At 52.7% G+C, this 23,206-nt stretch overlaps 7 protein-coding genes across 7 annotated transcripts; 2 read left to right on the top strand and 5 right to left on the bottom strand.

The window, feature by feature from the left end:
• Window positions 1-308: 308 nt before the first annotated feature.
• PG994_007674 (PTK9 tyrosine kinase 9) lies at window positions 309-1,544 on the top strand (the record flags this gene model as incomplete). Its single annotated transcript, XM_066859083.1, has 3 exons — window positions 309-327; window positions 435-1,018; window positions 1,152-1,544. 3 exons carry the CDS (start codon window positions 309-311, stop codon window positions 1,542-1,544), a joined length of 996 nt encoding a protein of 331 aa, XP_066714570.1.
• Window positions 1,545-1,828: 284 nt separating this feature from the next.
• PG994_007673 (uncharacterized protein) lies at window positions 1,829-3,069 on the bottom strand (the record flags this gene model as incomplete). Its single annotated transcript, XM_066859082.1, has 4 exons — window positions 1,829-1,985; window positions 2,100-2,808; window positions 2,890-2,937; window positions 3,009-3,069. The coding sequence occupies 4 exons, from the start codon at window positions 3,067-3,069 to the stop codon at window positions 1,829-1,831; spliced, it is 975 nt and encodes a 324-aa protein (XP_066714569.1).
• A 2,129-nt stretch (window positions 3,070-5,198) lies between these two features.
• PG994_007672 (E3 ubiquitin ligase complex SCF subunit scon-2) lies at window positions 5,199-7,467 on the bottom strand (the record flags this gene model as incomplete). Its single annotated transcript, XM_066859081.1, has 2 exons — window positions 5,199-6,258; window positions 6,317-7,467. 2 exons carry the CDS (start codon window positions 7,465-7,467, stop codon window positions 5,199-5,201), a joined length of 2,211 nt encoding a protein of 736 aa, XP_066714568.1.
• Window positions 7,468-9,333: 1,866 nt separating this feature from the next.
• On the bottom strand, window positions 9,334-13,776 carry PG994_007671 (uncharacterized protein; the record flags this gene model as incomplete). The annotated part of the gene is made up of 6 exons (XM_066859080.1): window positions 9,334-10,508; window positions 10,584-11,277; window positions 11,329-11,463; window positions 11,583-11,786; window positions 11,883-12,616; window positions 12,678-13,776. 6 exons carry the CDS (start codon window positions 13,774-13,776, stop codon window positions 9,334-9,336), a joined length of 4,041 nt encoding a protein of 1,346 aa, XP_066714567.1.
• Window positions 13,777-14,481: 705 nt separating this feature from the next.
• On the bottom strand, window positions 14,482-15,722 carry PG994_007670 (uncharacterized protein; the record flags this gene model as incomplete). Its single annotated transcript, XM_066859079.1, has 3 exons — window positions 14,482-14,604; window positions 14,680-15,119; window positions 15,197-15,722. 3 exons carry the CDS (start codon window positions 15,720-15,722, stop codon window positions 14,482-14,484), a joined length of 1,089 nt encoding a protein of 362 aa, XP_066714566.1.
• Window positions 15,723-16,421: 699 nt separating this feature from the next.
• Window positions 16,422-16,984, top strand: PG994_007669 (uncharacterized protein; the record flags this gene model as incomplete). Its single annotated transcript, XM_066859078.1, has 2 exons — window positions 16,422-16,619; window positions 16,673-16,984. 2 exons carry the CDS (start codon window positions 16,422-16,424, stop codon window positions 16,982-16,984), a joined length of 510 nt encoding a protein of 169 aa, XP_066714565.1.
• Window positions 16,985-18,863: 1,879 nt separating this feature from the next.
• Window positions 18,864-20,394, bottom strand: PG994_007668 (uncharacterized protein; the record flags this gene model as incomplete). Its single annotated transcript, XM_066859077.1, has 7 exons — window positions 18,864-19,290; window positions 19,354-19,422; window positions 19,479-19,559; window positions 19,612-19,667; window positions 19,747-19,813; window positions 19,880-20,187; window positions 20,245-20,394. The coding sequence occupies 7 exons, from the start codon at window positions 20,392-20,394 to the stop codon at window positions 18,864-18,866; spliced, it is 1,158 nt and encodes a 385-aa protein (XP_066714564.1).
• Between the last annotated feature and the right edge of the window lie 2,812 nt (window positions 20,395-23,206).

Raw genomic sequence — 23,206 nt, 5'->3', positions numbered from 1 at the left:
TGGTGTTTAATATCGAATGTAGTGTAAAAACGGATTGTAGCCAAGAACATTGAAGTGAGGTTGGATATCGGCCGAGCTCAGCAGGAGGGGCCCTGGGAATGGCGGGGCAGTAAGTTGGACGCATGCACCGCCAAATGCGGGAGCTTCGTATGCGCCCAAGGCATCAACCACCAACCCTGCCACTCGTCCGGCTTTATATCCTATATTTCAGACAGAAGGCTGTTTTCTCCTTGTGGATTTGGATGATCGAGCCTTTTCTATTTGCCTCATCTTCTAAATAAGTCAATTGTCTGTCCAGTAACCCCAAGATGCAGTCTGGAATATCAGGTATGCCCACGCGAGCCAGCATACCCCCCCTTCCTTAATTCGAGAGCTTGCTGTGTGCCGTTGCCCCGTCCTCTTGACTGACACTTCCTTCTCTTGCTCGCCTATAGCCTCGCAGGAGCTGGTCTCCGAGTTCAACAAGCTCCTGGCCGACGACTCCCTCTTCGGCCTCCTCGTGACCATCGCCTCGGAGTCCCTGACGCCCGTGACGACGCTGCCCTCGACCTCAACCGACTTCGCCCAGAACCTGGCGCAGCTGGAGCCGCACCTGCAGCCGACCGAGGCGCTCTACGTCCTCCTAAAACGCCACCCGGACGCGCCGCGGCTGATCGCGGTCTCGTACGTGCCCGACTCGGCCAAAGTGCGGCAGAAGATGCTGTTCGCGTCGACGCGGCTGACGCTGGTGCGCGAGCTCGGGTCCGAGCACTTCCGCGAGACCATCTTCGCGACGACGGCCGAGGAGCTCGGCCCCCAGGGCTTCGCCAAGCACGACCGCCACGCCGAGCTCGAGGCGCCCCTCACCGAGGAGGAGCGCACCCTCGGCGAGGTCAAGCGCGCCGAGGCCGAGGCCGGCGCCGGCACCGGCCAGCGCGAGATCCATCTCAGCAAGAACATGAACATGCCCGTCGCCACCGACGCGCTGGTCGCCCTGAGCGAGATGGGCCGCGAGCAGGGCAAGGGCCTCGTTATGCTGGTATGTCATGCAATGCACATTACATATAATATACTATTACTGCTTCTACTACTAGTATCATGTTCTCTCTCCCCCTGCGGGGGCAGAACATGCCTTGTATGAACTAAAGACTGACCTCAATCCCTCTTGCTAGAAAATCAACCCGCAAAGCGAGGTCGTCGAACTCGTCCCCGACTCGGGGACAGCCTCTTCCATCCCGGACCTCGTGTCGACCATCTCGTCAACAGAGCCGCGCTTCACGTTCTGGCGGTACAAGCATACGCACCAGGGCACCGAGAGCAGCCCTATCCTGTTCTTCTACACGTGCCCCGCGGCGGCGGGCAAGTCCATCAAGTTCCGCATGATGTACCCGCTCATGAAGCGCGCCGTCCTCGCCGTGGCCGAGGGCGAGGCCGGGCTCAAGGTCGAGAAGAAGTTCGAGGTGGAGGAGCCCGACGAGATCACCGAGGAGACCATCATGTCGGACCTGCACCCGCAGGCCGAAGTCAAGACGGCGTTCAGACGACCCAAGCGACCTGGCAGGTAGATGCGCGTGTGTTGTGGGCTGTATAGATTGTGCTTGAAAAATGCTGGCTAGACTAGAAAGTATGCCATGTGCGTGGATGGCCACCGCTGTGAATAAAACCCGCGGAGTTGATGACAAGAGGACAAAAAACTTGATTCGATATTGACATATGCATTGGTGTCTAGATCGTGGAACGCCTACCTGTGGAGACTCTAAATGCCAATACAAAAGGACGAAAATGCCATCATCAATATAGAAACACAACTACCAAGCCAGTCTTCCAACGTAAGCTCCGCAAACCCCCCCTACTCTTCGTACTTGCCACCCACTAAAATAGCAGGACCTTTCCGTTCCAACTTCTCCTTCACGTATTCGTACACGGTGAAAGTGACGGCCTGTCCCGGGGCGACACGCATGATTCTCGGCGTGATGCCCTTGTAGAACGCGTGGAAGCCTTCTTGCCTGTTGTTATGCACGTATTGTCAGCAAATAATCCATTGCAATTTGATCAGGCTGAAAAAGGAGAAGCCTATCCGGTGAATAGGTTTCAGGGGTGGATGGCAGGACAAAACTCACTTGAACATCTCCGCGGCGATCCTGGATATCCGCTGCATGGCGCTCACGCCCTCCTCGGCCGGCGTCTTCTGCAGGCGCGTCTTGATGGTGTCGATGGGCGCGTTGCTCAGGGGCCCCATGGCGCCCGAGACGAGGCCGATGAGGGTGGTCTGGTAGTTGGGCAGGTTGCCGCCCTCGTACTGGGGCTGCCACTCCCGCAGGATCTCCTTGAAGTACGTGTAGGCCGTGAAGTTGACGGCCTGGTTGCTGCCCTGGCGCAGCGCCGTCAGCGACACGCCGCGGTACAGCGCCCCGGACCCCTCCTCCTTCACGACCGTGTACAGCGCGTGCGCGGCGTTGCGGTACTTGGGGATGTCGAGCGGGTCGGCCATGGAGTGGTGCTGGGCCTGCAGGCGGATCTTGATGACCTCCATCGGGGTGACGACGGCGACGGCCTCGGTCACGCCCGCCGCCAGGCCGGCCACGAACGTCCCTTGGCCCGAGATGACGCCCGTCTTCTTGTCCGCCAGCTGCTGCTTGTACCACTCGAACGACGTGAACCGGATCGCCATCTTGGGGATGATGCCCGTCAGCACCGCGCCCAGCCCCTTGTATAAGCCCAGCGGCGTCTCGCGCTTCACGATCTCGGTTCCCGTGCGCAAGAAACCGCGCTTGGGGGCTCCCGGCATCCGCGCTCGCCGTGAGAGTTGCATGCGGACTTTTATCGTATCTAAGAAAGGAACGTCATATTAGTCTCCAAGTCATGACTAAGGGGGGGTTGATTCGGTGAAAAAAGGGGAACAGCACTAACCCAGAGGATGACACGCGAGAGCCTCCATCATTCCCGCTCCACCACCGGCTATGACAAGAAAATATTAGCGAATTTGTTCAATAACAAGTGTGCCGGCCAGCGGCAAGAATTGAGCTCACCGATCAGATTCGTCGCCGCCGACGGCGGCGACTTCCCATCGGCCTTGACTTTGGTCGCCATAGCTTTCTAGTCCTTAACCAAGACTATTCCGAACCAGATTCGGGCTTGCGCCCCCTTTCTTTCGCAGTCCCTTTCTCACTAATGCGGCGGAAACACCCAATGCAAGGTGCGGTTGTCGGGAACGGGGCGTATGACACGTCGTCGCCTTAGTATATATGATTCTGTATTTACGAGTAGCCCGCCCAATTCGAACAAGCAAAGAGACGCGAGAACAAATATTTGGATGTCGGTGAGCAAAGGACGCAGAGAACCCCGTCGAGCCAAAGCAACTTGGCAACGAAAGATGGGTTACAAGCCGATCCTGAGCCGAGGTATATGCCAAGGGGAAAAGATGTCAAGCGAACAGAGAGAAGCAAGGCGGCTTCTTCGTCGGGATGGTGTTTATGGAACAGCAGTTGGAAAGGGACCAGAGGGTAACAAGCAAACCCAAGAGAATAAAGAGGAGAACAGTAAAGGAGTAGAGGGAACCGCCAGAACTTTAAAACTCGCAGCCAGAGGTGACTCTCCAACACGGAAGGGATCTAGTGTAGATCATATAGAAGCACTTACTTCAGACGAAGAGCCGAGCCTCTGGGCAATGACCTTGCAACCGAATCGGGTGACCCGCCAGGGGTGGGCAGCTTACCAGACGCCGTGGCTCCTTTCGGGGCAATGCCAGGCGTGACTGTATCATATCGTATAGCTTCAACATAATAGCACTCTCCGAACTTATTCCCCAGACGCCGTAACGAAACTACTGGCACCCACGAGTTTGTGCATACCCGCGGCTCCTGTGTGGGGAAGGCAGTCGGTACAGCTCGTGTCAAAGGGACTTGGTAGACAGATGCCTGTCAAGTGATTTGTGCTAGGCGGGAAAATGCGACATGCCAGGCGCCCAGACTGCTCAGCCAGTTCCCGCCGGTTCTGGAGCGGGAAGAAGTAGGTTGCTTAGGTTGGTTTCGGTCAGAGGCGAGCGCGCATAGCCGGAAGTCCTTAGCTCGGCGGACCGGAGCTCAAACAATTGGATGGAACATAAACATTGAAATGTCAACCACATCAGCTACAAAACAAGAAAGGCCAAAACAAGAAACCATTTGATTTTGTTCGTGATGCGAGCTGAAACCAAGCTTCTTAACCCAGCCCATGATTACTCGCTGCAATTGGCCTCTGAGAACATTACCGTCGTTCAGAACTCTGGCGCTTCTCAGTTTTGTTGACTTGGAGCCTGTGATCACGCCTGACCGAGAATGACGTTGTGTCGTTCCATTGCCGACAGAGAACCGAGCTTGTGATTTTGCGGGGAAAGCCCCCTGGCGCGCTCAGCTCCAGAGTCCAGCCTCCAACTGTAGACCCCTAATACATACAATTGATCTGACTGCCCGGCTACTTCCGAGGCAGACTTGCAGACTGCGGCGTTGCGTCGGTAGGGATGAAGGTAGGTACGGCATTTTTATTAGCTGCCAGTGTTGTCCAATGATCGATGGATTCAGAGATGCCCCCCTTCCAAACCTCGGTATTTGACCGAGCTTTCCAAACAATGATATATATTCAAGGAGATAATCGGAATGACCATGTCATCAGGTCGCCATACCTTTCCTTTTAGACACATCCAGTTAGGACAAATCGACTTTGTACGGCAATACTCAGGTGTATAGATATATGTAAGTATTTATTTTCATGTGAAAGACTAACCTGGCCGTTTTGCGAGTCAGTTCAGCTTTGGCAAGTAGTAACTGTCATTCTTAATTCACATGCCACACAAGCCAAACCAGAGCACAATAATATCAACAATCTTTAAGTAGTGGTAGATGTGACACGCGACAACCATGGCGCGGGACTAGATAAGTTTTAAGTAGCTGGTTTGGTCAAGCTGATGTCACAAAACATGACTTCTTGAAGCCCGTACCAGATCATAATTCCCCTGTAACCATTCCCATAAATACATTTCCGTTGAACGCCTATGCCGATTTTTGCATCGCTGTCTCCTTTTCAAAGACCAGCCGTATACCGACAATCCCCAATGACCCAGCCCAGTCTATAGCCATATCCGTCCATGCCCAACCAGAATGGTATCTTTTAACGCCGAACCCATCGCCAATCAAACGAGTCCGAGAAACATATAAACAAGAATAGAAAAGGCAAGTCGCCCTCTACGCAGGCGTCCCCAATTGCTCTGCCTCCGACGGATGGCTGTCAAACTTGTAAAGCCGTACTTCGCCGTCCTCGCCGCCACTCGCCATCCGACTGTCGCTCAGGCCAACACATGTCACCGGCCCCTGGTGCCCAGTGAAAGTCCTCTCGCATTTGCCTGTCCTGGGGTCCCATACTTTGACCGTCGCGTCGTTCGCGCCGCTAACACAGCGGAGCGAATCGCCGCAGACACCCCAAATGCCCTCGACATGGCCAAAGAAGGTGCGCAGGCACTTGCCAGTAGCAGTGTCCCAGAGCCGCAGCGTATTGTCCAAACTACCAGTGAGCATGAAGCGTGGGGGCAAAGGACGATCCTTTTGGTGTTCAAAAATAGGTCCGTATGCCAGTCGCGTCTCGTCCATGGCGTTTTGAGATGACCCCATACCGGGGCTGCCGCTACGACCGCTAGTCGTAGAAGCACCGTCGTTGTCTGCCAGGTTTTCGTCTTCAAACTCGAAATCGTCGGGGAGGGGGAGCACCTGTTGCACTTGCCCAACATGGGCCTCGTAGGTTTTGATGCAAGTAGCACTATCAATGTCCCACAACTTGACCGTAGTATCGTCCGAAGCAGAAAGGACGGTCCGAGAGGCAAGGTCAAGCTTGACGTGGTTAACATAATCCTCATGCCCGCGCAGGCAAAAGGATTGTCGCGTTTTGAAATTGAAAATCTTGATCGACTGGTCCATCGATCCAGAGGCCAGGTAATCACCATCCATGTGAACGCTAATCACTCCTCCCTGGTGATGTAGAGTATTAATGCATACCCCGGTGCGCCAGTTCCAGATGCGGACAGTGTTATCCAGACTTCCACTGACAAGCAACCGGTCATCAAACTGCAAGGCCCTGATACCGGATGTGTGGCCTCGTAGCGTTCGGATGACATGACCTTTTTCGATGTCCCACAGCTTAATGGAGGAATCATAGCTTCCAGTTGCGAGGACGTTATCATCGAACTGTAAGCATGTTACACCATTTGTGTGCTCGCCGCGGAAGACCTTCATGGAGCAACGGCCATATTTCCTGTACAGTATTGTTAGTCGCTACACTGAGATCAGACAATGAGACGAGGAAAACTTACCAATTGGATCCGACCTGGAACCGTTCCTTGTACACCGTCTTCCAGGGCCGGAATTTGCGCTCAGGACTAGGGCGCTCATTATGGACGCATTGCCTCTTTGCTCTGTCATCTTCCTCATGGGCTGGCGCCTGTCGCTTAGCTGGACTTGCTGCAGCAGTCGTGGTGCTATTTGTGTCGATATCGGTCACATCAACAACCTGAGCTTGAGTCTGTTGCTCTAATAGACGTTGCTGCTGCTGCTTCTTCCAGTCCCGTAAGCGCCTCTTCTCCAGGCGTGGCAAGCCCCAGCCGCAGGCGGTACACTTGCGGTCGATATGTTGTTGGCACATGTGGTGCCATACTTGATCGTCATCGGCCAACAACCGCCAGCGTCGGCTGACTTGGGCCGCTTTGCACAAGGATACACAGTCAAGGGATGACAGAACCTTGAATGAGAGTTCGGTCGGTAGAGCCGAAAGAAAGTCGATCTTCAACTGTTCGGACACTTCCCGAGACACCAGGGACAGTTGAGGAAAGCAACACTGGGTGACAATGCCTTGCAGCATAAGCTCTCGATGCTTCGTAGGTGCCGCAGAAAACAACGACCAGACATGGGCAATCGCTTGCTGGTCGGCAGATGGCAGCATCTCCATTTCGCTTTGTATCAGGGCCATCTTGTTCTCGTCGGCGGCTTTGCGACACTTGGAGTCCGGCGCATGTCGGTAACAGAATTTGCTGTTAGGGTCTTTGTTATCCTTGGTTCTCGCCAGGGCCATAGCCGGCGTGTCAGGCTTGCCGACAGGCGCATATATGCCAGGAATATGCTCCCTCAAGAAAGGTGTCACCGTCTGGCCAACCGCTTGCTGCGACATGTTGGACATGCGCGAGACGCCTTCTTCGTGTGGTTTCCTCCTATCGCAGTTGTTGGTAGTGGACTGGTGGGCTTCGCCGTGAACGTGGCCATCTACTGGTCTGGTAGTCGGTGAGGGGATCGAGGAGGTTGGCGACAAAGGGTGCTGGGATCGATGGCCGTTGGACGAGGGAATGGCAGACAGAGCTAGAGTATGGCTTGCGGTGGTCGTCGAGTCACTGGGTCGTAGGTTGAAGTCATATTCGGTAGATGGCAGCGCATCGTGACCGTTGATCCATGGTAGTGATGTTGTACCGTCCATTGTGGAGGATGTAGACATGCCGAACACAGCAGAATGCAATTCTGACTTCCCCTGCATGGACTTTTGCCTTATGTATTCATCGCACACGGGCTGGAGCAAACGTGTGTGGTAGCTTTGGGGGCCTGCCGGGATATGTACCAGGTCGACCCTTGAGCAAGAAGGATGACGTGCGTGCGACGGTGTATTGTTCAAGAGTTGTCGGAATGGGATTCGCGATGTTCTTGCGCAATCGGCAGCACAGGAACAAGCTCTGATTCGGCAACACAGACCGTCTTTTGCCGCCCGTCCAAAGATGTGCGGAAGTCGGAGGCAAGGGCGATGCGTGGCTTCTTGCTGCTGGCTGGCTGGGCTATTGCATGTATCAATGTGTGTTGAAGTCGAGAGGGGGGTCGATGGATGTTGTTGTATGTTCCTCGTCCTATTTTTTGGTTTGCTTTGAAGTTGGGAAGTATGGATCGTCTGATGACAAGTTATTGGGAGCTGACGTTGTTACATAAGGTTCGTTTGGTCCAAAACCATGGAGCTTGAGAGCACGCAATAGGACATTGGACATACGACGTAGTGCTAGCAGACAGACCTAGACCGATCCAATAGCAACAGTAACAGCTTCTGCTTTGCTGGAGTGTCATAACCTACTACGAAACCTGAGAAGGCGGTGGGCATATTGGTCAGGATGCGTGTGTTTACTACTGGTAGGGGTAAACTGGGGCATGGCATGTACCCGGTTTCCCAGATCCTTGGGTTCTGATTTGAGTGTGCTTCTCTTTTGGGCTCCTTTGCCGCACAATGGCGTGCTGCAGCCCACTAATGATGAGCCTTGAAAAACGCCTGGTAGGGAAACGTGGGCGGGTATCGGTGAGGCTAGCCGTCCAATTCTCAGCTGCACCCCGGAAAACACCACCTTTTAGATTCTCAACTGGCTAAGGTTAGCTGGTAGGACGTGAGAGACCCTTGTGCCTTCTGGATATTGAGTATGCATGTCCGCAATTGGGGGGTCAGGTTAGCTTCGTCTTACACCTACAGCATTATTCGGCATGGGCACTATTGGTTGTCGGATCCAAGAACTGCTGAGGAGTGAACATCGATATCCTGCTCTCGCTTTCCCACCACCCAAAATCCCACCATGAATGGGTGGCTTACCTAACGCCTGATCTCGCCTGCAAGGTACACCGATAGCCTCGACCGATTGTCGCTGGCAGGTGTGAGGTGGCAGGGTCGGCATTTGGCCGGCTGTCGGGGCGGATGTAGAGCGGCATGGAGCACGTGAGCCAACTTGGGCATTGCGCCATTCGGCCATCCCATCTTATTGCCTACCATCTTCGTTATCTTTGATAAAGTCACATCATCCTGGCCTGATAATCATATTGTATTCAGAATGGCACCTTTGGGGCTAGCCAATGAGAAGAGTGGGAATGAGTGCACGCCATGCGTCCTCTTGACAGACGATATCGGAGTTTACTCTAAAGCATGATTCGGTTGCCATTATCCAGCATACAGTAAGCAGTCAGTCCAGTTGTCAGCTACCCGCTCGCGTCACGACATTTCGGAGCGCCCAGAGGTCCTAACGAAGGGCCCGACTCGGATGGTTCCGTGAGATCTAATGCAGGGGAGTCTTATCGCTACTGCTACATTGCTCCCGATATCGATATATCGGCAATGTCAGCATGTCTATGAAAGCATTCCAGACTCCATTAATAAGGTGGCCATTACCCAGACAGGGATGAGCACGTAGCTGAAATACACCTTCAGGCGCTAACGAAGACGTGATTTGACGATATCTTTCGAGGACAAATAGCAGACTATATTTCCGGAAAGCTCAATTTTGATCTAGTTTTGTTTCCAAACTGATGCTGGATCACGTTAAACTCAATCTAGCCAATACGGATCCAGCCCTTCGAGGAACTCCAAGTCCACATTGACGAAGCTCTGCCAGAGATCAATCTCCCGTAGCCAGGGCTTCGTCTGGATGGCAAAGGTCATCGCGACAGCATTCCGGAACAACTCGGCCTCGTCCACTCCCATGACCAGGATGACCTCGCCCCGGTGCTGGACGCGGTCGGGCCCCAGCTGGCGCCAGAGCAGCTCGACGCGCAGGTCCGTGGCGTGGTACATGCTCCACTCGCTGACCATGAAGTCCTTGGGAATGAGCTTCCACTGCCAGGTCCGGCCGATGGGGTCCAGGAACATGAACATGGACCGGTTGTTCTCGCCGATCATGAGCGGGTAGAAGTGCGGCGCCGACCAGATCCGCAGCACCGCGAAGCGCGACTGAGGCCCATGCTTCGCGGCGAAGTTCCGGGCCAAAGGCAGCAGTTCGGGAAACTGATCCGGCCGCAACACGCCGGTGTCCCAGCCCCCCTGCAGCTGCATTGCGCCCATGCGGTCGGTGTAGTCGATGAACAGGTCCAGCTTGCCGGGGTGATGCGGCTCCGTGTTGGCAATGGCGTATCCAGGTACGATGGCTGGGTGCGGTTCCACGTTGGCCGGGGCAATGATGCCGGCTCTGTAGAGTTTGGCGATGATCGGGCGGATGGCAATGCTCCATTCTAGGGGAAACTCTGCCACGTGCCATCTGTTGCGACTTGTGCAGCGTTCCAAGATGGCATTCCAGTCCTTCCAGAAAGACTTGGGTCGAGTCCGGAAGCTATCGCGCGTCCGACGATCGGGCATCATCTGCGCACGCTCCTGTGGTCGGAACAAGGCAGACTCTCGAAACTCCGAGCCCGCTGCGGACTCCAGGAAGGTGGTGATTGGGCCGGCTGCCTCGACCTTACCGAAGAACGGAGCCATGCATGCGGTTGCGTGAACAAGATCTTGGACTATGAAGGAATGCGGCCATGGAGCGTGCTGGTCATGGTTATAGCCACTGTATTCGGCTTTGACGTCGAGCCAGTCCATGATCCCGGCAACGAACCAAAACATCTCCTGGGTATTTCCTGCCGGTTCGTGGTTCTGGATAGCCTGGATCATCCGGGCGGATAAGTCGTACTTTTCCTGTGCGCCGGGCTCGAGATCTCCCAGATGGAACCCTTGTTTCAAAGCTGCTATCCGTTAATTGATATTACGGGCGAGGAGAAGAACAAGAGTAAGAGGGGATTAGGGAATAGGCTCATTACCGATGCCGCGGTCTTTATCCAAAATTTCCCGTTGCTCTGCGGCCTTGAACTTGTGGAGGAAACTCTCCTTCTTGGTCAGATCCACCGACAACAGCGCGGTCCTTCGTAAGAGTTGCTTCTTCTCCGGAGAACGAACGTTCAGTACGGCTTCCTGCGCAGCCCGTGTCCAGATGGGAGGGAGCTTCCATATGTGTTCTGGTTCGTCCTCCATCTCATCAACACCCGATGACGCACTGTCATCGGAATTCAATTCCGATTTCGACTCCTTTAGTTTTTTGCTACCCGGTTTGAACCGCTTTAACCTCCGGGCAAAAAACTGAAGGTGCGTTTTGTTCCCGATTTCCATTGCGATGACGGGGTTGGTGATCTCCTTGAAGGATACGTTGGGGTTCGCAGAGACGAGCTCGTCCGGGAAAAGGACCATGTCCTCCACGGCATCGGCTTCCGTGTAGAACTGATTTGAGGGTCCGCCGTGTGGCGCGGAGCCATGGATCTCCTGTCTGCCTTTCTCGTCCCACACGCAGTACTTGTTGTCTGGGTCTGTGGCGACATCCCACATGCTCTTTACATCCTCGCCTGGCTTGATGGACCGTACCCTCTGCGTGTCTTCTTCGCGGGTGATACTGCGCAGAAACCTCTCCTTATTCATGTACATATCTGAAAGCTTCGTCATACGAGCCGCCTTTCGAAGATCCTGATAACTGTTAGCCGCGTTTCGAACTGTTACCAAGCTCGGCAACGTTACCTCAACAATCGTATTGTATAGTACCATAGGGCGTTCTCCCGGCACAAAGTCCCAGATCCAGACTTCGTAATAATCGTCAAAGCCCAAGTAGAAATTCCGAAGCATATCGACTTTCAAGAAGTACAACGATCCAACCTCGAGATGTTGGTCCATTCGGATTTGTTGGCTCGTCCAACCCCATGTTTCTCTCGCCATGTCCAAAGTTGATCTGGATGTGGCGAGGTGATGACCTGACCGGTTTTACCGTCACGAACCATGATGAGCAGTTCTCCTGCTCGCATGATACAGTATTGGATGAAACGACGTGTCACCGAATCGTTCCGTTTCATGTGGCCGACAATGACGTTGCGGGTCTCAACCATACTGTGCTGTCGTCTCACTCCACGCTGACGGTTGCCTACTTCATTGTGGTGGGTTCTCTGCATGGCAGTGAAGTCCTTGAAGTATGGAAAGAAGTTCTGTCACAAGATTAACACATGGAGTTCGAGTTCTGGGCATGTAAGCACTTACAAGTTCGTGGAGCTGGCTCATGAGTTTATCGGACCCGAGTTTACCCAGTTTGAAGCTGGGAAGTATTGCCAAGCGCATAAGAAGTTCAGCTCAGAAAATTCGTCCCAGTTCCGGCAAAGCTCCAGGGCGTGGTTGAACTGGCAGTCTTTCGCCATAATGGAAAATTGTAGCCAACCACTTCGAGGCATAGACTTCTCGCTGGCATAGTTCCAGATACTCCTTCCACAGACTTGGACCTTCATTTTGCGGTTCGTTTCCTCCGGGGATGGCTTCGATCTGTCTTGGGGCTGGGAATCCTCTAATGCCGGTAACACTTTGGCGAACTGGTCATACATCGCGAACGCATCTGAAAGATGCCCATGACGCCTTTGGCGCAATATGAGTTCCTCGAGTGTCTCTTGTTCGACCCCTTCCTCGTGGTCTTCTTCCTCCGGCTCATTGCCCCTGAAGAGATCAGCGCAAGCATCACGGAGATCTTGCAGAGTAGGTCGTTCAAGTTTCAAGCACAAGTCTCGAAGGTCCGCATCGACAATCTCGGGGTCCTCCAAAAATTCCTGGATACTGTTTGCTTTGAGTGCCTTCGGCAACAAAGCCGTGTGCGAAAGTAGGATTCGACAGAAAAGGAGTTGCTTAACCACCTTGATATCGCGAATCACTTCGTCGATCTCGTCTGCAGTCATTGGAGCTATGCGTTCAAGGGTCTCAAAGGGGGTTTGCACAGTCCCCACCACCATTGGCCCCTCTAAATCATCCAGGTTCCTTTTTACCCCAGATGCGACTATGTGGTTGAGATGAGGTCAGAAAAAGAAAAGAAAATCGGGATAAAATCAAATGCTTACGTCTTGCCCTCATTTCTGACTCTGTCTCAACGTTTGCCTTTTGTGGCTCGGCTGCGTTACTGTCGTTCTCGTCAGCGGTGATGGTTAGCACCATATCTTGGCCAGCCAGCTTTTCTGCTTTGTTATTCGGCGTTTTGTCGTGGCCATTCGGTTTCTGCACCTGCGAGTCGTTACCATCAGGGTTGGTTGCCTTTGACTTTGCCTTGGATTTCTTCTTTGCTTTCGACTTTTTGGTGGAGCTTTCCGCCCAAGGGGCCGGCTGAGCTGCCGGCGACGATGCTGGCTCTGGCGAGTCATTCGTGGGATCCGTCTTATCATCCAGAAGCTCTAGCCACAGAAAATGTCGGATCAAGTCGATATACTGTTGATGATCCTCGCCATCTTCGATAGGGTCCCATTCCTCGATGTCTTCCTCCTCGTCGGGACTGGTGGAGGTTGCCTGACGCTCTCGGAACACCGCTTCCAGGTAAGCGTCCTGGCGCTTCTTCTCTTCCCTCTGGTGCTTTGCCTGGAGTCGGGCCTGGACCTTTTGGTAATGGCGACGGAACATGGCAGCCTCCGCTTTGACGCGCTTCTGCTCCTTCTCGCGGTTCGCCTCGTCGTCTTCCTGAACCTCACGGACCCAGTTGAACCACTTCTCCTTTTCGTAGAGAACCTTGGCCGTGCGCTTCTCTACGCGCTCCAGAGCGCGCAGGACCACATGCCGCCGGTTGGTCAGCCCGTCCAGGTAGGCCTGGTGGCCGTAGTCCAGGTTCAGGGGGTAGAAGTGCTTGTGGTGCAGCTTTCTAGCGTCGATGACTTTGCCGAGGAGCACGTAGAGCTCGAAGAGGTGGCCGTGGAGGGCCTTGAGCACACCCTCGTCATCCACCGTCTCAAACTCATTGTTAGCGAGCGGGACGTCGGCGTGCTGGAGATACGCCGGAGCCTGCTCTGAAAGCGCATCAAGCTTCAGATTACGGCGTTTGTATCCTTTGTAAAGACCATAGCACTGCTTCGCATGGAATCTGCAGAACAGGTTGTTGGACGCCGTAGCCGCCTCTTTGCAGGCTTGTCCATTGGACAAGTTTAGGGCCTGGCAAACCGCAGACTCGGAGGTCATTATCAGAATCGAGTTCGGATGTGTAAGGATAAGAATATAGTATAAGAAAATGGAGCTTTCGAGTCTTCAAAAAGAAATGACGAAAACCACATGTCAGCCGAGGCCTCTCTAGAGAATCCTAGTTGCACATGTGTAGCTGTGTAATGAACAAGTCATACGAGCAAGAGCTTGCCATACGCAATACTCCACACTATGAAACACCAACTGACGCGGTCGAATTTTGGTGTGGTCTAAGCTTTGATACTTTCTCTTAGCGCGCGTCAAATTCGCGGTGTCAAGGGTGGGCTATCACGTGATGACTATAATGCCCTAGTTGATTGGCCCAAAGGGATTCTTCACTTCCAACGGCTCTATTCCGCCATAGCAGTGTTCACATCATGTCTTTTGGCGATAATTATCACACTATCTGAACGAGATGAAGAGAGTCGGCACAAAATGTGTACGAGGTACCCCTAATATCCCTATCTATCCGGGGGCATTGGAAGGCCAAATAGGGGTAAGTCGTACATTTTTGCTGGCAACGTTCATTGACGAGCAGTACCAGCAGTAACAAAAGAAATTTGAAGTGCGCCCCGAAACCGATCAGTAGTCAGTCAATTCCCGTGCCGGGATCTCAGACTTACCCCTATTGACGTCAAGCCCATGCACATATTCTATTGTATATTTCCCATTTGCTACTGTACCGATTGATTTCGCGAAAGACCATCACTGCCCTTTCCTCCGTTTGCTCCTACGGCTTCTGCGCAACGGGTAACTGCCATCGGAGGAAGTAGCTTCCGCAGGGGGTGCCTCTTGCGAGGGGCTCAGAGCCGAGTCGCTAGCAAAAGACTAATCAAGTAGTTACAGCAAGTTTTAGTACTAAGAATCATTTTTGGGATAGGACTTGACGCCAGGCCACCATACCTGTCTTGACTGTCTTGCCGGTACTTCACTTGGATTGAACGACGTAAATAGAGGGGTTCCCTCATGCCCTTCTGACTCGTTGGACTCATCCAAGGATCGTTGCCTGGCCCGTTTTCTTGGCTGAGAGGAAGATAGGAATGATGGTTCACGTGTTCCCCTGGAGCGGTTTTGTTCCTTTGGCTCGGACACTGGCGTCTCCAGTCCCGTCTGCGCGTGGCTGCAGGGCAACTCGACGAGTTTCTCGGCGAGAGAAGGGTAGCTCCAGTCCACGCGATGCGAGTTGCCGGCAAGAGTGTGGACAAACCAGAGGGCTAGGTTGATTGTCATTACTCGGGGCTCCTGACTGTTCTCCGGAAACCGACGCTTCCACGGAACGGATACGTATTCCATCAAGCCATTTCTGGACAGGCAGCCTCGCAGTTCTTCCTCGGTTGATTCATCTGGACAAAGGTCAGTGTCAGTCACACTTGATCTGTGGACCAGCTCTTGCCTTTGACTTCGTCTCTAGGACGTATACGGAATATGAAGGCTTCCTGGGTGGATATGATACAGCCGTAGCGACATCCTTTCTCGAGACAATACGTGAACGCCTGCTTTATTGGCATTGCGTGGTTGTTAAATTCCGTGCCCGACTTCCATTTGCCGTCTTGGTCGATTAGTTCCTTTTGCCATAGTAAGCCACTATGCCACTTGGCTGCTGGCTTGTAGTCCTTGGGTAACCTCTCCTTCGCCCTCCTTCCCAGATCAGGATTGTCAGCGTTGCTCTCACACGCGGCTATTGCGCCACCATCTGGGACCCCTTTTCTGGCGCGTGGTTTATTGTCTCGTGGCTGGGGTTCTTGCCAGTTCGAGAGCCCTTTCCATTGGGTCCAGACAGAGGTATGTAGGGTACTCTGTACGGCCTCGAGGGCTGCGTTGACGATTGTGTGATTCCACTTTGATAGTATGCTGACAGTCGTCGGCTCGTCGCTCACACGCTTGTCAGATGAGGATATAGTTGGGTAATGCGGTAATGTGGTGCGCGGTTTTCGAGCTTCTGCCATCAGCTTTCCGTCATATATGGCTTCCAGTGTGTGGAAATTGAATTATTCCCATTCTTTCAATTGCGTAGGAAGTGCCAATCCGAGTGTTTGGAATTCGTCTTATTCTTTATTCGTTCATGTACGACTTCACAGTTATCCGCAGTGAGAAATTCGAAGACCGAGCTGGGTTGACCATTTGCTGCCATCTTGCTTGTTGACGTAGAGGGCAGAGTTCACTCGTCCTTCTGTCCCGGCAAATATCAGAAGGGACCAAGAGTAGACTGCTTGGATCTCACAAGTTGGCTTCAGTCTTGATGCAACCCACCTGCGAAGCTGAGCCACTGTCACTGTCACCTTACACATCGGGAAGAGCCTGCCTCCGGTCCAAGCCATGCCCTTGAAGTTTTGATATACATATTCTTGGAATGGTGATAGTCTCGCGAGCTTGATTGGTCAGAACTTTGACCTTTACAAGGGGCGTCAGCAAACATTGTGCACTGTAACCGTCTTGCATTCCATCCGCCGTCTTGGTTGGTTCCAACCCCGCTTTCCCTCGAATGCACGATATCGTGCTGCATAGATTGGGACAAGGGAACACACTATTCGTTGAGCTGTCATTACTGGTGTGGTGACTGGGTTTATATCTTCCCGTGGTGTCTGATTCATTATCAGGTGTTATCGGACCAACCTTTCTGTTCCCGACTTTCAACACAGAAGAGCATGGGCAAATTCAAAGGCCATAGTCTTGCGAACACCCCCTTGCCACCTTGCCAGGGCCCCAAGCTACATCCCTTCAAATGCGAAAATCCTTCTATATCTTGGGGAAAACGCCTCGACGATGATGGTGGTGATTCGTCACCAACTCAAGGCGTTGTCTTCGAGGTTGCTATAGAATCTCGGGCTTACGCCTTGAAAGTAGTGAGTAACGACGACTTTTCATAGATGTTTTCTAAGTTAACCACACCTTATAGTTCAAATTTTGTGACCCGTACTCAACAGAGCACTACTGGGGCCCTCTTCTAGGGAATAAAATACCACTGCAGGACATTCTGTACTACACAGATCCGTTCTTTGCCGAGTGTCGGGCTTATGGCCGCATACATGACGCTCGTCTCAAGGACGGCAATAAAGGGGCCCTGGCTGTCAAGTGCCACGGCTACCTATACCTAAGCAACGAAGATGAGGCATTGCTGACGGAGCTGGGTGTTGACCTGGGGTCCGACATCTCGACGATGAACTGCGCGAGGCGCTTGGGCGAGGTGGTCGTGTTCGTGCAATTGTGAAAGACATTGCACCAGAGTATCATGGGGTGAACAGCCGAACACTGGCGAAGGTATTGCGAAGGGTTAAGGCCCTGAATGAGCTGCACATAATAAATAGGGACATTCGGTTGGAGAATTTTCGGGGAGGTCTTTTGGTTGACTTTGGGTCTTCTTGGACCCAGCCACACATCATCTTCGATGCCCTCGGTGCGGTTGCCAAGAGAGATTCCCCGCTTCAAGACTTGGTAATGTTTGACGGTATGGTTGAAGAGGAAGAAATCAAGACGAAGTTAAAAGCGTTGCCAAATATGGAGTATCGTGAGAAACTTCGACCAAGAACGGGGAAGATGAGGAGGTCCAGCTAGTACAGATTAGTGTTGCTGATGCAGGTGCCTTGGCTATTTACTTTGATTTCTTGTATTCCCTTGAGGTTAAGCGGATATTCTTCTCGCGATCTATTGAGGTTTAGCTTCCTAAGATTGGTCTCAAAATGGTGAAGCCATCAATATTGTCGAGCCAGTCGAAAGTACTACCCGTGGATGGGACCCCTTCAGGCACCCCATGAGTTTGGTGGCTTGGACTGCGCGTATCCTGATCTCAATACCAGAGGCGCGAAGTACAACAAATTGCGCGTGCCTCTAACTCGTTCTTTTCCGCTGCGGACGAGGCAGGAGTGTGTTGATGGTATCGACGATAGGACGATCCCATGGCCAGGACGGCATGCTTGACAAACTCTTTGTGGAAGGCGGCCCGAGGCACCAGATTGTCCCAAAACGAGCTTGGATAGGACGAGCAGAAGAAAGAACTGGAAGTTTTGGACCTGAAGAAATGGAAGTATAGCCTCTCTCGCTGGGTATCCCGATTCCGGGCACCAACGGCCGGAGGATGCGAAGACCGGAGCTATGGCTGGCCTGCTTGACGTTAAGACGGTTGCGCCACCGCTCGGGCACCGGGGCGCCGTAGCCGTCGCATTTGCGACCGGTTGAGGTACCTGCGCCGGGCGAGAACCTCAAGCTTACGGCAATTGGGCCGCGGAGGAAATCGGCTTACATCAGATCAGGTACATGCCGGGCGTTTCGTCGCACTTGGCACGGCGGATGCTACATGGTTTAGGTAAGCACTGGTCTCTTTCGTTGGTGACTGTGACGTGACATGTGGTTCATTTGACTCATTTACCTGGTGATTTGTCAGTACCAGCACCCGTCCCTCAAATGGCGCGTCCCTATCCCTAGGAAACGGCGCGGTAGGCACTTTCAGGTAACGCGGTCCGCTTTGCTTCTTGCAAGAGCAGTCCTTTTCCGTGTAGGTATACTCGCAGCGTCCGAGCTTTCTGGCGGTATTGAAGTCTCGTTCATATCGATCGTCCAATGATTGCGCGAGAGATGATTTCTTCAAGAGACCGTGTCAGCGTTGCACAAAACAATCCTCCGATGTAGGCAGCTGAAACATGGAAAACTGCTGCCATGACGGCCCGTCCGCAACAGGGGTGTGTTACATGGGTCATGAGTCAAGCATATAGATCAAATGGAGATGAAGAGAATCTTGGCACAGCCCTACATACCGGATTTGACTTGGACCTGGCAACTTCAAAAGTCAAATACTATTATTAATAAATAATCATGAGTTCTATAAATAAAGGGTATATAAATATTAGCATATAGGTAAAATACTCCGTACCATCTCATGCGGACAGCATTATGATATAACCACACCAATACAAGGCTTTTATCGGCTCGTGTATATGCAAAACCACATTTCCTTACAGTACTCCCACGCTTTATGTCCCATTCCAAAGATTCGAGTCGCCCTTAGCCATACCAGTCGAGTCTTCGGTGCACGCCTCATTTGGATCCGGCCCAGGCTGCTCGAACAAACAAAATCATCACTCATGACAGTTTGTCTACCGACTAATCTCAATCTGCCGACTGACCACAATCCCCGGGGACATCGTTCCTCCGTTCTTCCCAGAAACGGAACCCGACCTCACGATCTTCTTCTGGCTATCGGTTTCGCTGCCAAAGCTGTCTTCGCTGGGCGAGCCCCCGCGGATCTTGCACGTTCTCGTCTGGGTAGTCGTAGTCACCCCGTCGCTGTTCGTACCGCTAGTGCCGGGCTCCATTTCGTAGTCATCGAAGGATTGATACGGATGATGCAGCTTGCTTGGAATACCCGGAGCCGAGGCGCCGTAGCCAGTGGGCTTGGACGAGTCGTTGCTGCCGCCCAGCGAGAGCATCTTGCGGAAAAGAGGCCGCAGGGTGGAGATGTTTCCAACAAACACGCCGACGCCATTCTCGGCATACCCCCAGATGACAATATTGCACAACCCGCTGCAAACTGATTATCAGTACATAGTCATTGAGCGAGCAAAGTAAAAAATAATTAAGACTCACAAGAGATAGTCGTCCGAGTTGGTCAGGTTCACCGTGTACTTCAAACGAATGCAAGCAGATAGTGACGCACTGTAATCTTGGTTAGCGAAAGAAGGGAAGTCGCAAGTAAAATGGCATAAACCTACAAGATTCCGAGGCCTAAGATGGCCGCCACAGACACCTTGGCGTTGCGGTTGAGCTTGACGTTCCATAACAGAGGAATGGGCCTATGATTGATCAGTATAGCACACGATAAACACCAGCAGGAGGGTCACGAACATGAGAGCGGTAGCCCAGTCGGTGAAGATATTCACGGCAGTTGTTGCATAGTAAATCTGGAAAGTAGTAAGCATGTCTACTCATCGCACAGCAGCTGATTGCTGATTTCGTGAAACGGCCAGGAGCGCCACCTACATCAGCGAGAATAGCCGGGTCCCGGCAGTGGGTTCCTTCGGCCATGAGTTTGGAATCCCAAGCGGCACTAGTTCCCTGAAGTTAGTATCATGAAAGGAAGGAATGCTTCCCAAGAGTAGAGCCGAGAACTTACGACACTGGCATGCATTGAAAGATGATGTACAATGCAGCAATAAGGTTCATGGTGGTAAACATGACCATGATTGCATACTGCGAGTATATATATCCTTTCCTATTCTGCGCGATACGCACCAACATGTAACCGATCGAAAGCTTGATAGGGATGATGGTGATGCAGTAGAAGACTTCGAACATGAAAAACCAGAAGAGGCCCGATTCCATGTACTTCTCGTTGCCCGGCTGCTGAAATCTGAACGCGTGGATGCCGACCCCATTGAAAGAAGCGACCAGACAGGATATCGATAACACCGCGAATGGAACCTAAGCACGAAGTCAGTAAGTGAAAAATGGCGCGGCGCGAGCGAGGGTGAAGCATACCATAGATACTGCCATGAGGGAATCCTCCATTCCCCAGCTCGCCCGGGTGACTCTGCAGTAGACACGCATCCCGAACGTGAGATAGCCCAGGATGATCAAAGTGATCACGGTGCCCGTGAGATGCGGAGCATCGTCAAGGAAGATAGTCATGATGAAGCAAGCACCTGTGGGCAACCAGCACGAAACTCAAAATAGTTTACACCACAAGGAACCAAAAGTGAAATACCAGGAGAAACAATGGACGCGCTCTGGCAGATCTTGAGGGGAAACTGTGCGGTGAATTGGGCCAAAATCCCGGGGTAGTCTTGCTCTTGAACTCCAAGCGGCCGGCAAGCCGGGTAGGCAGTCAACAAGTCCAGCAAGCCACTAAGATGCACCGGGTGAGTCTCGCCTCCTTACCAGCCCAGGTCGAGCCCAGTCATCCTCCACTATAAGTCGGCCCATATATACCATGTCAATCGTCCGCTATACCCACAAAGGATGCATATCCTCACATGGATCAAATGGGGTAAGAAGGGTCGACAATCACCCGCTCCCATGGCTTACATAGGGCTATCTATCGCAGAGCGATACTGTACGTACTGAGACCCTTCATAACATTCCGCGGAATTGCACGGACTGCCCTAGGGCAATAGTCCCGTCTCGATTCCCCAAGCTGTGCCTCCTGCGCCTCCTGCGCCTGACAGGAGATCTAGCATCCACCAGCCCTGGAGTTAGTTGTTGCTTTTTGTCGTCGGCGTTGGCCGATATCAGTTTTGGATGCAACTTAATAAGGTCGTCTTTCCCTATCCGGCGCAGGCCCGGCTCGATCTGCAGTTTCAGCTGCTCCCGTAACCTTGACCGTATGAAAACTGCCAACTGTACGGGGGCGGTAGTGCATATGTCTGTATCAAAAGCTTTTTATGGCTTCTTTACGATGCAGCCTGGCAGCTCGACTAATCTTCAGGAGTAGACGGGGCCATCCCTTGAAAGAGGCTCCATCCCCTAAAGCCCCTACAGGGATTCAAGTTCCACAGAAGAGCCACTCGAACTTGTGCCGGCAGATTATGCGCTGTGTGAGGCTGTGGTTTCCCGTCCCCCCTGCATCTTGGCAGGGCTCAGCGGGTCGGAACCTATTTGCCCACAGACAATACCCAGAATAGGATGGATACAGATAAGGAAAATGATTCCCAGGAGCCTGGCTCGCAGTCCGACTCCCCGTGGGAGATCTTTGATGCTTGGCAGAGAGAGAAAAAACAAGCATTATACATATGGTTAGGTAATTGGGGCGGTCGAAGTGGTGTGATATCCTAGCCTCAACAGTTGAAAGAAGAAGAACCAGAGTAGCTTAGGTTAGTAGGTTAGTTCTCCTTTTTCCCGTTACTGTTGGGGTAGAGCGAAAGGGCGATATGCACGTCGCAACTTCCGCTGCCATCGTTTTCTGCTCAATGCGGCAGTCACTACAGTGGTCAGTAGGCCAAGTGGGTATGCGTGGGTCTTTCTAAATGATGGAGTGCGGAATTGCTTTGCCCGTCGGCACGCTAGACGGAGAAGAAACACCGCGTGTTCTGTCGTTTCGCCATGGAAGATTCGGCAGTGCATGTGCATGAAGGTGGTTCCGTCGCAGAAACGTCGAGATGTTTTCGGTCGCTGTATCCATCCTTATCGCAACTCAGATGGCCGCGCGGGGATTCTGCCTATGGCTGAGATGTTGCTGCATCGTCCCTTCATATTTTGGTTTGTTGCGAAGATTTGACGCAAGACATGACAAATAAAAAGGAGATTCCGCATTGTCCACTTATTAGTCGGGGATTAATGACGTATAGGAACAGCTTCTGCTTCTAAATGTAACCCTACAAGAGATTTGCTTCGCGGTCTTGGTATCACTTGGAAGCTCCGGCGACCATACCCGTTCCCGTGCGCCTGGTTCTGGTCCTGATCAGCCCGATATCCATTTCCAGTAACCCCCAATCAGACCCTACCACCTACAGTACCATGGAATGGCCATAATGCGCCATTTATCCTCTCATTACGGTCTTGGCTGATTCTGGAAGACATCTCCATCCGACGGATATGTCCGTCGACGTTCAATCCCTAATTACGGTAGCGAGCAGTTGCGCCATGCAGGTTAGCTCAGGTGTTATAGGCGAGGTTTCAACACGGCAAAGGAAACGGCACTGCAGAGTCTGCGACAGGAGTTCTAAGAAAGGTTCTAACAGCTCGCTTACGTTTTACCCTCCAGCCCATAATATGGACTAACTCCTACTTACCTAAGGCGGTGGGCCTGCCACTCACGGTGGACTGGACGGTGCGACCTCAACAAGCCTCATGTGTAACTGCCAAAACCCGGCAGTTCTTCCCCGAGCACCAAATCCAATATCTAGCAGCCTCGTTCCATGTCTATAGTGACCGACCCTTCCCATATTCCCCACAGGACCGTCTCGCGGACATGGAGGAGACATGGAGGCAGACAGGCCCTCTAAAGAAGGTAGTGGAAGTGTGCGTCTCCCGATCAACTCATGACTCTGGCAGGGCTCCCCAATCCGAAGCTAATGAATAAGATCTTTGGTCTTCTACTGTAAGAGAAAAGTACTTGGCCTCCCCTTGATTATGTAACGGTTCAAGCGCCTAGTATAGCAGTGCTGCATAGCAAGATGCGCCAATCTAGTGTATCCTACTGTAGACATGGAGGCCGAACCTAACCAATCTCGCCAAAGGAGGGCTGTTATTCCACCCCTACTGCGTCTAGTATTGTTAGGCTTGCCACTTTGTCTCGTCAGGGGGTCAGCTAAGAAATTGAGCGGCCCTTTTAGGCGGCCTAGGCGACAGCACTAACCTTGATCCAGTACTCCGTAGCTTAGCTGGTTTCCTAACGAGAGGCTAATAGGCGTTGCCGTGATACTAGCTTGCCAGCAGACAAACCGTGTGGCGTTACCCTTGACAGCCTAGCCCAGCAGCCCAGTCCAGTCCAGTCCTCAAGCGG

Source organism: Apiospora phragmitis, assembly GCF_038363925.1.
Source record: "Apiospora phragmitis strain CBS 135458 chromosome Unknown utg000007l:2111988.0-4706623.0:1.0-2598199.0, whole genome shotgun sequence".
In the NCBI taxonomy this organism is placed as follows: domain Eukaryota; kingdom Fungi; phylum Ascomycota; class Sordariomycetes; order Amphisphaeriales; family Apiosporaceae; genus Apiospora; species Apiospora phragmitis.
The sequence above is the reverse complement of the archived record's forward strand: the minus strand, read 5'-3'. Positions and strand labels throughout refer to the sequence as shown.